At 38.3% G+C, this 13967-nt stretch overlaps 1 protein-coding gene across 6 annotated transcripts in view; it reads right to left on the reverse strand.

Annotated features, from left to right (window-relative positions):
* Nucleotides 1-13967, reverse strand: part of LOC143342989 (rho guanine nucleotide exchange factor 10) — a 61415-nt gene that overhangs the window by 14210 nt on the left and 33238 nt on the right. For 3 of the 6 annotated variants that reach the window (XM_076767393.1, XM_076767392.1, XM_076767395.1), the window contains one exon: nucleotides 361-574. In XM_076767393.1, the coding sequence (XP_076623508.1) occupies nucleotides 361-574 (214 nt within the window). The other 3 variants (XM_076767396.1, XM_076767398.1, XM_076767394.1) reach the window with 3 other exon arrangements.

A 13967-nucleotide genomic window follows, 5' to 3' on the forward strand; every position in this document is an offset into this window, starting at 1 on the left:
TTCGGGGGTATGTCTATTCACCAAAAATAATTGCAATTGAACCCCACAACTGAAAATATTTTTTCTAGAACGATTTGAAATTTTTATATTTGTCGAAAAATTTCAACCCTGTATAACGTAAACACGCTTGTACGCGCCGATCAACGACACCCCAATTTATTTAACAAACGTCCAATTTCCAACAAATAATCTTTTTTAGATTATTGCAACGACCAACGATACCTATGGGAAATTACTACGATTGTTGGTTTAGATTTATTCGCATCAGCAATTTACGAATGAAAATTGTAATTGTCTATTTTAGAATTGTTTAGAATCTTTCCTTGTATACGACAGTTTTTAATAGTTTTTGACGCTTACTTAATACTGATATTACTCTTCTCGCTCTCGTCGTCCGAGGAGAGGTCATGATCCGACGCGGAGCACCAGGAATCCTCGCTTCTGGCCGACTGCGTCGAGGTGTTGGACCTGGTCGCCTCCAAGGAAGGGTGATGCTGTCTGTGCGTTTGGCCGACAGTTTCCATTTTAGTCGGTCCTACGTCATCCCATGATCTGCACCTTGAACGTGGTTCATCTGAAACGAAGCGACACGCGCTATTTTGAAATGTAACTGCGTCGCTAGAGTGTCGCGATGAAACGGACCACGCTAAAACAACGCTCTTTGTACACCTTTGTCGAACTTTTTCAAATTCGATTTTTTTTATTTAATTCTACGAGAATTAAACGGGTGAATTTTCCCGAATCTTAAATGTTGGGAAAAATAAATCTGGACGATACTATACTATTACAATAGTAACTTTTGTAAGAGCAACACTCGCTAAACAGACACCTTGAGATCAACTCGTTAACATACGCCTTAATACTACTATAGTTTTGCTAAAAGCGTGACGACATTCTCTATTTATATAACATGTGTCAATCGGTTCAAGATTCGATCGTCCTCTTCTCTTCTTTTACTTTTTTAGAAAGTCGGGACAATCATGGTCGACGATCATGTTCCGACAGGAAACTTTTATATCCGAGCGTCCATCGAGCTACTTATTTCTTCCTGTAAAAGTTCAGAGACGATCGGCGCCGTGCATCGGTGAAAATTATGCGTCTACAAGATCATTTCGCAACGTTGGCGTCTCGCGAAGCTCGCAAACGTCATCGTATAATCGATTTCGCAATAATACGTGCTTCCTACTTACTTACATATAAACAACTTTTCTGGCCACACGTTATACCTTCAGTAATGAATTTTTTTCTCGAAAGTGAGCAGGAATTCGAGGGTATGTCTATTGACCAAAAATGATTGTTATTGACCCCCACAACCGAAAATAATTTTTCCAAAACGATTCGGAAAATCTTTTTTTTCACCCAAAAATTTCAATATTTACTCGAATTTTTTTCTCGAAACTGAGTAGGATTTCGGGGGTATGTCTTTTGACCAAAAATGCTAGTAATTGACCCCCCTAACTAGAAATAATTTTTTTAAAACGATTTGAAACTTTTTAATTTCGCCGAAAAATTTCTCTACTTCTGTGTTGCCGGTCACCAGTGACCACCGTGTCAACGTGTTAAATTTATTCAATTTAATGTGTTTTATATAAATATCTAAATTATTTACGTATTTCTGTTTAACGCTCTTAGTCTGATCAGATATGCCACAGGCATAGACTTATTATTGATCATTGTTTTATATACGGTGGAACTCCATTTATCTGAACCTGTCGGAGGACAAACAGTTTATATAACTGGATCGTTCGATATAATAGAACCTCGCTAATTCACCCCATTATTGATTTTTCGTTCAAATAACTGGAGTGCACATTCAGATAAGTGGATTCAATCGAATATATTTTGGCAGGAGTTCAGTTGAACTGGCTCTGCGTAAAATTTAGTTTCGATAAATGGAGTCATTTTACCAGAAGAGAAGTATTGGTAATTTAAATGAAACTCTCTTTGCGAGTGTCAGATACAAGGGTGGTCGATAGGCAAAGCTACAAAGCTTTAAACTCGTCTCCATTAATAAAAGAATATATTATTTAAATTTTAGGCAACGATATCTCTTCGCTTTTTTATCACGATGAATCACATATTGATACTAGAAAGTAATTAAATTTAAGAAATGTAGATAATGCTTAAGCTACTTTGGAGTTCATTGAAATACCATTTTGGTAGGTTTTGCAAACATTCTATCGCGGCTGTGGTACAAGCAAAAAAGATGAGACACGGAGGTCGTGTTTACATCGGGTTCGTCCGAAACAGCTGCATACGCAAAACCGTTCCACCACGCGTCGTTTATAAATGTGGGAAAGAGCCTGCGAAACGCAGAACGAACTCGCGTTAACCAGATAATCACCCTGATGTTAACGCCCAAGTAACTTAAGCGCGGCACGCACACCGGAAGGTCCAATAAAACCGACAAACGCATAGAACCTGCCACTTCCGCACGAGGGACCGTCACCAGCATCGCGGCGTCGTTAATTGCAAGAGAAAGGATCCTAAGTTCAAGTTCAAAGGACATCGATGTCTCGTGTAAAGAGAAACACGAACATCGATTGATACCATGCTCGAGGAAAAAACCAGAAACGTACTAAATTTTATTCCAATAATAAATAACGAATGAAAACACCGTCTAGCGAAATATTGCATGCAATTTATATTATTTATACAGGTTGGTCGGTCAACCTTCGGAAAAATTTGAATGGGAAATTCTAGAGGCCAAAATAAGACGAAAATCAAGAATCAATTTCTTGACTGAGGCTTCGTTAAAAAGTTATTAAAAAATTTCAAATCGTCTTGGAAAAAATATTTTCAGTTGCGGGGGTCAATTACAAGCATTTTTAGTGAATAGACATACCCTCGAAATCCTACTCAGTTTCGAGAAAAAAATTCGAGTAGGTGATGAAATTTTTGGGTGAAATTAAAAAATTCCAAATCGTCTTGGAAAAAATATTTTCAGTTGCAGGGGTCAATTACAAGCATTTTTGGTCAAAAGACATACCCTCGAAATCCTACTCAGTTTCGAGAAAAAAATTCGAGTAAATGTTGAAATTTTTCGGAGAAATTCAAAAATTCCAAATCGTCTTGGAAAAATTATTTTTAGTTGCAGGGGTCAATTACAATCATTTTTAGTGAATAGACATACCCTCGAAATCCTACTCAGTTTCGAGAAAAAAATTCGAGTAGGTGATGAAATTTTTGGGTGAAATTAAGAAATTCCAAATCGTCTTGGAAAAAATATTTTCGATTGCGGGGGTCAATTACAAGCATTTTTGGTCAAAAGACATACCCCCGAAATCCTACTCAGTTTCGAGAAAAAAATTCGAGTAAATGTTGAAATTTTTCGGAGAAATTCAAAAATTCCAAATCGTCTTGAAAAAAATATTTTCAGTTGCAGGGGTCAATTACAAGCATTTTTGGTCAAAAGACATACCCTCGAAATCCTACTCAGTTTCGAGAAAAAAATTCGAGTAAATGTTGAAATTTTTCGGAGAAATTCAAAAATTCCAAATCGTCTTGGAAAAATTATTTTTAGTTGCAGGGGTCAATTACAAGCATTTTTGGTCAAAAGACATACCCCCGAAATCCTAGTCAGTTTCGAGAAAAAAATTCCTTATCGAAAATATAATTTCTGGCTGGAAATGTCTGCCCTTATTTTCATACGAATCTTTGGAACATCATAACTTCTGATGATACTGGAAACTAAATTTTTAATACTACTACATAATATAAATTGTATAAACTGATAAATTATTCTATTACTCGAATGGTCAATTCGACTTGAGCGAGTCGAGTTTTTCTTGGCTCGAAAGTCGAGCTTCTGGAATGTTTTAAGTAAATGTCTCCCTAACGGTCACGGCAGGGGGACCGAGATATCGTAGAATTGGTGTTCCAGGAATTAAGCATTGTGTTATTTATTTCCAAACACGCTCCTACCAAGTCAAGGACGAATGAGTGCAGTGGACAGAGACGGACAAAATTATACTGGACCAACGCGATGCGACACTTACTCTTTGAGTGAATTATTTCAAAAATATATTTCACGTTTTTAAAAATTTGTTGCACCCCCGAAGAATCAATTGATACTCTTTTTTTTCTTTCGAAATAAACGAATATACATTAAGTGTAGGAAAGTGGCCACAATACAGTAGATATATTATGCAAATGCAACAGTTCCCAATGAGGATGTTGCAGGTTTAACGTTTAACTGCTGACATACACTGTCGGTCGGAAATTAAAGTTTAACTATAGCAATTTATGAGAAAGAATCTGTTCAATTCTTACCGCTGCTATTTTATTGAGCTGAAATTGTTGCAAACTCGACCGAACGCGACGGAGAATTACAGTGGCGCTATCACAGAGTACAAAGTGTACTAGCCTACTTACAATACACGGTGGGTCATTAAAGTATTCGCCCACCGAACACGCCTACTGAAAATCAATCGTTTACATGAAATTTATGCCGAGGCGATCGACGAAAAATATCACACGACAAAGAAGCAAGAAAAATGTTAAAACGCGTAACGATTGATCGATGTCAGCGCGCGAGAAAGATACACGGAAGTTCTGGCAAAAATTCAAGTACAGAAACAGTTCGTCGAACGGTCAGCCAGTCATCGCAGTCGTGTTTCCAGAAAGAAGGCTTCGATTAACGCATGATTTCCCGCTAGGTGTGTCACGAAGAACTACGTAATAAATTAATGAGAAATCCGGCAAACAATTTGCAAAAGAATTTCCGTCGTTACGAAATACCGTAGAAAATATTTGTACGCCATTTTCTATTGCCTATTTACGCGGGGGAAATTTGAATTTATTCGTTTCGCGGAAACTGTAAATGTAAATTTGCTAATATTATTAGCTTGTGTAACATCGTGCAAGAGATCCTTGGCGAGTTTGAATCTATCAATCGTAGAAAATTAGGCAGTACAGCCTGTACCATCCAATCGAAAAGGATTTGGTCGCTCAACGACTCGAAACTTTTGGCTGGTAGTGTATGTCTCGCTCGCCGAGCCGTTTCGTATTCGTTGAGTGGAAAAATATACAAGCGAGGCAAGGAAGTATTTCTGATGGGATTCGGTATTCGAAACAGCCAATTTCACGTGCATATTCCGACGGTGATAATTTAGCGATCTCGTTGCGATCTACGCTAACGGTGTCAGGCTATTTATGGTACGAACAATTCGACGTGTACGGTGTTCACTATAGAGGGTGTTCGGCCACCCCTGGGGAAAATTTTAATGCAAGATCCTAGGGGCCAAAATAAGACGAAAATCAAGAATACCAATTTGTTGATGGAAGCTTCGTTAAAAAGTTATTAACGTTTGAAGTTCCGTCCGTACTGAATTTTTTTCTAGAAAGTGAGTAGGATTTCGGGGGTATGTGTAATAACCAAAAATGATTGTAATTGACCCTCGAAACCGAAAATAATTTTTCCAAAACGATTTGAAACTTTTATTTTTTGTCGAAAAATATAGGCATCTTCTTGAATTTTTTTCTCGAAAGTGCGTAGGATTTCGGGGGTATGTGTAATGACCAAAAATGCTTGTAATAGACCCTTGCAACTGAAAATAATTTTTCCAAGACAATTTGAAATTTTTTAATTTCACCGAAAAATTTCAATATTTACTCGAATTTTTTTCTCGAAACTGAGTAGGATTTCGAGGGTATGTCTTTTGACCAAAAATGCTTGTAATAGACCCCTGCAATTGAAAATATTTTTTTCAAGACGATTTGGAATTTTTGAATTTCACCGAAAAATTTCAACATTTACTCGAATTTTTTTCTCAAAACTGAGTAGGATTTCGAGGGTATGTCTATTCACTAAAAATGCTTGTAATAGACCCCTGCAACTGAAAATATTTTTTCCAAGACGATTTGGAATTTTTGAATTTCTCCGAAAAATTTCAACATTTACTCGAATTTTTTTCTCGAAACTGAGTAGGATTTCGAGGGTATGTCTTTTGACCAAAAATGCTTGTAATAGACCCCTGCAATTGAAAATATTTTTTTCAAGACGATTTGGAATTTTTGAATTTCTCCGAAAAATTTCAACATTTACTCGAATTTTTTTCTCAAAACTGAGTAGGATTTCGAGGGTATGTCTATTCACTAAAAATGCTTGTAATAGACCCCTGCAACTGAAAATATTTTTTCCAAGACGATTTGGAATTTTTGAATTTCTCCGAAAAATTTCAACATTTACTCGAATTTTTTTCTCGAAACTGAGTAGGATTTCGGGGGTAAGTCTTTTGACCAAAAATGCTTGTAATAGACCCCTGCAACTGAAAATATTTTTTCCAGAACGATTTAAAATTTTTGAATTTCACCCAAAAATTTCAACACCTTCTCGAATTTTTTTCTCGAAACCGAGTAAGATTTCGAAGGTACGTCTATTCACCAAAAATGATTGTAATTGACCCCCGCAGCCGAAAATAATTTTTCCAGAACGATTTGAAACTTTTTAATTTAATTGTTAATAACTATTTAACGAAGCCTCCATCAACAAATTGCTATTCTTGATTTTCGTCTTAATTTGGCCTCTAGAATTCCCCATTAAAATTTTTCCCAGGGGTGTGTTGAACACACCCTGTATAATATCGTTTCCCCGGCGCTGCTGCGAAGATACGTTTCTAACCTAACATTCGTAGGAACGTTTCGTTTATTTTCTTTGGTTTTGTTCGAGTGCATCGAGAATTCATGGAAGCGTAATTCTGAGGGAAGAGATTATTTCTTCTGTGTAACGTAATACTCAGCCAGCTATCTTGGCAAAAAATTACGATAACTCGTGATCGAAAAACTTTTCGTATGCATTCGGATTAGGGCTGGGCCAAGCTGGCCGGGCAAACTTTTATTCGAATAACGGATAATCGACGAACGTTACACGTTGACGTTCGATATAATTTTTTCCCCATATTTAAAATTGCAGAACACGTAAATACTATTTTTTAACAACTTATGTTGAATTCGACTGATGCAATGGCACGAATACATATTCTAATTAAAAGAAAAATCGTATTTTAAGGTAATCGTCAACATGAGGGGTATCAATAAATATACGTGCTATCAATGCTCGTAAATCTAGTATGAATAAAAATGTGTTTTCAACGCGAGCAGCTTCGTCATTGCACAAGGGGTTAAAATGCTATTTAAAAAAAGAAGAAAAGCTTTACAGGCGCATTTTACATGTTACAACCGAGGGAACAGCTGTAATTAATCCAGACAATGCGATAACCTCTGGTTCGAAATAAACTCCGTCTTCGAAGGAAAGCTAACGAAGAGAAGCATGAATGAACACTGCACGACATTGCGAAGGTTCTGCGAATTGCGCGCGATCGACCGTGTTATGCATGTATGCAACGATTATTTATCGCTCCGTAGAAAGCGGCACGAACAACGCCAGCGACTGCTAGCGCTGATATTCAATCAGCGTTTCGTCCATTAAGCTGGGACTCGACGCGCATTTCGCGCATAATCAATCGAAACTAACTCGTTCGCAAGATATATCCAAAAAATTTCATCGTATACTTTACTAATAATAGAAAAAGAGAAATGTTATGCTTTCACCCAACAGTTAACAATGAACGATCCATTGAATAAAAATAAAAGTAAATTTTAAAATAATAAACATTACAGATGGTTCAAATTGTCTGCTCTAAAAAAACAAACGTTCAGTTAAAACGAACATCTCTACGATTGGCAGATACTGTCTAACAACAACGATTAACACGTCGCCATTTTGATCACTGGTGACTAGCGTTTCAATGCTATAACAAAATTACTTACGAACCGCCAATAACCCCCACCCTCGTATGCATTCTATTTAGATTAATAGATAACGCGAAAATTTAATTTCGGGTCAATTAAACCGAATCAGAGCATAATCTTGTATCATGCACAAGTTCTACTAGTATTTAATCATAATCCATACAGTACATATTAATGAATAAAATTATGTACACATCTGAAACCTTGTTTAAACAGAGCTTTGTTCGTATCATTAATGTTCGAAAAGAAAACATTGGCATTAGTCAGAATTGCGATCGAAAAAAAGATTCCCATGGTATTTCGTAAATGACTTGGCACGTGTTCTTTTATCCTAATCAGTTACTAATTTTCAAGAAAATTAAACGGCTTACGATTTACACGAAACTTTGTAAGCCTACGATAAATGTGAGGTTATGTATCATCGTTTTGTAGCGCCACGCATATTAGGGTTGCACAGTCGATACGAGATGCACGCGTCAGTTCTTTTTACCGGTATTCCTGGAACCTTGGATCTGTATCTTAATGGAATTAGCCACTGGACATTCGTCACGTTGCGTTGTACGCGTTACATAATTCCGCGTGCATAATCCGTTGGAGCGTAGCGCGTGCAAGCTTCGTCAAACATTTGAAATTGTCGACATGAATATTGCAAGAGATCGAACTCGATTATCCCACCGGGAAACATTGCATTTTACCTAGACCGAAGGAATTTAACGAAACGAGAAAAACACACGCAGTGTCACGTTCATCTCCAACGTTTTTCCGATTATCTTCAGTTTGTACTCTGCTCACGATCGTATTCTTACGCGATAAAACGAATTTCAGTTTTCTCCACGCGCTCGATAATGTAGTCCTCGAACTAATCTGTTCATGGTAACCCTTTCGAAAAAATGTCTTGCTGACATTTGTTATTAAAAATCCTGATACTTTTATAGTTTAGGTCCTCTACCTGTCGCAATATTGAGAAACTGATTTGTAAAAGAAATGAAATCTTTGTTACGGCACAATGTCTAGTGATCTAGATAGAATAATTGAGAAATTTAATAACGTAAATAGTAACGAGATGGGTAACATTGCATTCGAATTGATGGTCATTGAACAAACACACGGCAATTTACTCGTGATGCTTATTCAATCTAGTTTATTGCTTATTTATCATTTGAATAAAATATTGCCCAACTTTATTAGTTACAAGAATTCCGTTCATCTCTGCTTACCGAGCATTTACGGTATTTCGACAATTATATCGACCGATACAAATGCACGGTGCGCGACAGCAGCGTTACGTCATTTCTCCGTAAACATCGAAGAGACGAGGATAAGGTAAAACAGTATCGTGTTACGCGTTACTAATGACGGCTGATTGGGTTTTATGTTTTGGTTTTTTTCCATGCTAATATTTTGAAAACATTCGTAACCGTTCTGCGAAATATCTCCGTCACCTTGAAACGACTGGAAAGAAAAATCCCTTATCTATATAGATAGAAATACCAACCCCAGAAGCGACGAAACGTCGATTTATCGACGCTTCTGTGCGCGCAGCTGCATCGTCGACTTTTTTTCTCTTCTTTTTTTGTATACATCTTTGAGGGAATAAAGAAGTCTATATTCGAAAAGCAAACGATAACACGGTACACAGAAATATATCATTCGCGAACCACCCGAAGAAAATATTCAATGGATCGACATAACCTAAAAATTCTAGTAGTACTTTTTACTCGAACGAATTAACAGTAACGACTGCTTGCGCTGTGAAATACTATTGTATACGTATTTTCGTGTGTTAATTTTAAATAATAGTAAATATTTCAAAATTTGTCCAAGTACTGATTTTATGTTGCTAAGAAATGTCGAAATGCTCGTGGATGATATTGCAACACACAGTACGGCGGGAATTCTCTTTGCTTTTTTTTTACGGAGACTCCGCGGACCTTCAAACGTTGATCTCAAGAGCACTTTGTCGAGCATACTTGATGCATGAGCGGAGGGTTTACATGCTCGCGAGTTTCCTTCGTGCGCCGCGGGAATGATTCGAACTCGTTAAAAAGCGAAGGAAAGAAATTCCACAAATATTTTTCTATGTAAAAGGGACACGTGCTTTTATCTGCGTGCACGGGTCAACCGATTCTCCGTTTGTACTTTGGTTGCTCGCGTGTGGCTTGGCGCGTGGGTGGACCACGTTTCCAAACATCTTTCGTGAAAGTCCGCGCCTTGCGACACGGCACAGAATAAAAACACGGTTTTTTTTTACTGTTAAGGGAGACTAATACAGGAGGAGGGGTGGGGGTAAAAAATAATCAACGGGGCCCCGAGTTAGCGCTCATTTATCGTGCGTTTAGAACCGGCCCTGAATGTCCCCGATGCACGGGAAATTTATTCGTTGACATAAATAAAATTAAGCACATTTTAAAGACACCCTAGCGGTCGTTCTTCGCATTATTGAACATGATTTTTTGATCACCGTATGCGATGAATGGCGGCGCGATAATCGACTTCCTGCGCTCGAGTAAACGCACGGAGCAGAAAGGGGTGTCTCGACCGGTCGTGTTTATCTCCGAAGACAGTAATGACCAAGTCCGCCAATGGCGGCGGTGGTGGTCGATGATTTATCCTTCAAGGCCCGGGATCTACGAGTCGTCGTTTTTCATTCCTCGAACCACCGTTCAAAGAGCATCGATGCATTGTTTTCACCCGTTTCGACGAAACTTGATAAATGTTACGACAAAACGCCGCCGTGATAAACCGTACGAGAACTCACGGTTTCGTTGCCCGACCTTATCGTGATCTTCGAGGACCTGTACACTTGAATAATCATCGAGACGTTTCAATTTCGACAGAACGCACGGATACGCGCAAGACGAACGTGTTTGAGTCACGACTTTTACTATTTCATAGTTATTTACTTATTTATTAAACTGATATAAAAGCTCGTTATTTTGTATATGTCGGAATAGTAGCATAACGGAAGAATAGCAATTTATCTTTTGTTCGTTGTTTGAAATTTTTATCCGAATAAGAATTTTGCCCATCTTCGTTTATTTTCAACTTGGTTAGCTGAGTTCTGAGGACGACCACGAGTCAGCCTCGAGGCCGAACTGACGTGTCGAGCGAGCATTCTGAATGCGTTATGTGTCGTTCGTGGTGGTTTCCGGTTTGCAAGACGAAAGGATACGACGCGAAGATCGCGTCCTTTTTGTCTATGATGTTTTCATCCTTGAACATTTAGCCTTCTTTCGCTGTCTCGAAGTAATCTCCATATTTGTTCTGTTCTTCGTGTGCCAAGCGTAGATTTAATCAATCTCAATTGAATATTTTGTATACAGGGTGTTCAGCCACCAGTGGGAAAAATTTTAATGGGGGATTCTAGAGGCCAAAATAAGACGAAAATCAAGAATACCAATTTGTTCATGGAGACTTCGTTAAAAAGTTACTAACATTTAAAGTTCCGCTCGTACTGAATTTTTTTCTCGAAAATGCGTAGGATTTCGAAGGTATGTCTTTTGACCAAAAATGCTTGTAATTGACCCCCGCAACTGAAAATAATTTTTCCAAAACGATATGAAATTTTTTTTTCCCGTCGAAAAAAATAGGCATCTTTTTGAATTTTTTTCTTGAAAATGCGTAGGATTTCAGGGGTATGTCTATTCACCAAAAATGCTTGTAATTGACCCCCGCAACAGAAAATAATTTTTCCAAAACGATTTGAAATTTTTTTTTCCCGTCGAAAAATATAGGCATCTTTTTGAATTTTTTTCTTGAAAATGCGTAGGATTTCAGGGGTATGTCTTTTGACCAAAAATGCTTGTAATTGATCCCTACAACTGAAAATATTTTTTCTAGAACGATTTGAAATTTTTTAATTTCGTCGAAAAATTTGTCCACCTACTCGAATTTTTTTCTAGAAAGTGCGTAGGATTTCGAAGGTATGTCTATTCACCAAAAATGATTCTAATTGACCCCTACAACTGAAAATATTTTTTCCAAAACGATTTGAAATTTTTGAATTTAATTGTTAATAACTTTCTAACGAAGCCTCCATCAACAAATTGGTATTCTTGATTTTCGTCTGATTTTGGACTCTAGAATCCCCCATTAAAATTTTTCTCAGGGTTGGCCGAATACACTGTATAATAGTTGTTGAAATAAAACGATATTTTCATTTAATTTCATTTTATATTTTCATTTTCTCGCTACAATAACTTCTGACTGCTATAGATGGGAAAATAAAAATGAAATATTGCACCCTGTATAGATCAGTGCTGATCCCTGTATCATCGATATTCCATTGTACTATTCTTTTTGTATTCCATGGAATTGAGATCGAATAAATATAACTGTTCGATTTAATACGACACGAATAATAGTAGTCCTTCGCTCTCTCTTCTATCGAGCTACCCACTCATCCTCTTTTCACGAGCAAATATATGGGGAAACGAACGTCCAATTGTGTCCACAATTCCATAATTCCACATCGTTGGAGCGCAAACTTTGTAAAACGTAACAAGACGGTCGATAGAACATTATTTTTTTTCTTTCAATTGTACAGAGTGCAACGTGAGAGTACATTGATGGAACGCGATAACCCGTTAATTGCACTTCTGATAGTCTTTTTATTACGAGAGTGAAAGACGATGTTAATAAATATAAAATTTATAAAAAAGTGCTAGTTTGTGATGTATAGCGTTGATAAAGAAATGTCAATATCAATATTAAAAACCGCCTAAAACTTCTAAATTCGGTTCGACCGACGATTCTTGCCAAGACTAATCTTTTTTTATTCGTACAATACATTTGGTGTACAATGTTCGTTACTTTTATGAAAAGAAAAATACAAAGCAATGAAACCAGAATTCATATGTAAATATGCACACAGAATATGTACAAGGACACCGGTGAAGACATAACCACGTATCTACGAATCTGCGTAACTCGAGGACTGTACAATGAAAACTTTTCCACTTACATTTATATTCTTCACCGAGAAATCAGAGTTTGTTAAAACGATGCTCCATTAAATAAAACGCTGTTACGATCGATCCTAGGACCTGTCGTCCGTAGCCCAAATTACATTTGGCTTCTAGAAGAATACTCGTACGATTTGATAATCGTCTCCCTGCACGCTCAAAATAATCTCCGCCGACCAGAAACTTAACCAGCATCAAGGGTGACTAATTTGATACGGTGCAACTAATTCACGACAGACACGCAAGAAGCGGCGTCCCCGATGCACACCCACTCGCGTGGATACCCCCGACCGGCACGGGAAACATCGAGTTTGTACATTTTGTACTTTATTACATCGTAAGCCTTGGTTACTCGTACTGACCGGTTCAAGAGACCCGTAGAAACACACCAAGGACCTCGGGGAGAAACGATCCTCGGGCACCGATCACAACAAATACGGCGAAACGTCGCAGTTTCCTCGTCGTCGCTCCTTCTCTGCTATCCCCGTTTTATTTTCAACGTCTGGACTCGACGCGGAATACACGTCGTCGCGTCACATTGTTCGGTCAGGAAACTACGAATATGACGAGAGAACCACCGATGCACTGTCCACACCAACGACACATATATTTTTAGGAAACCGGCAGCCCGAACGTGACCTCGCTTTTTCGATACCAGACACAAAAGGTTCGGATGTAAACACGGTCAAGCACGGAGAGATAGGGGAAACGTGACCGCCGAGCTGGAGCACACGATGAACACTATTCGTCCGCGAGCCGCGTCGCTCATTCTCCGTAGCAGTCGACCCACGCGCGTTCCCTCTCGCGCAACAGAGACAACGGGACGAAGCTTGTCTCCCGTGATGCACGCGGATACCGAGAGAGGCGCATGCGTTTTTACGCGTGCAAATGCATGGGGCACGCAACGACGCACACACACCGAGCAACGTTTCGACCAATGGGAAAAAGTCGAGAATTTGAATTTAAAATCAGGGTTTGTGGATCGGCGCCGAAAGTGACTATTAAAAAATGCAACTGTTATTTTTCTGGCTTTTGATATATCGACGAGAATAGTACTTGTAGCGAACGAAGTAAGGGAATATAGTGTATCTGGAGCCTGGCCACGCACGTGATCGTCGAACGATACGATCGATGGAGTCTTTATATTCGAAAGAGAATATGTATTATAAAAGGAGACGCGATGTGTAGGTCAGTCACGTGGCACTGAGGCTTGGAGGCAAGTGTGATTCATCGATGACCCACGTTGAGCTG

The sequence above is a fragment of the Colletes latitarsis genome, chromosome 6 (assembly GCF_051014445.1).
Source record: "Colletes latitarsis isolate SP2378_abdomen chromosome 6, iyColLati1, whole genome shotgun sequence".
NCBI classification, from domain to species: Eukaryota; Metazoa; Arthropoda; class Insecta; order Hymenoptera; family Colletidae; genus Colletes; species Colletes latitarsis.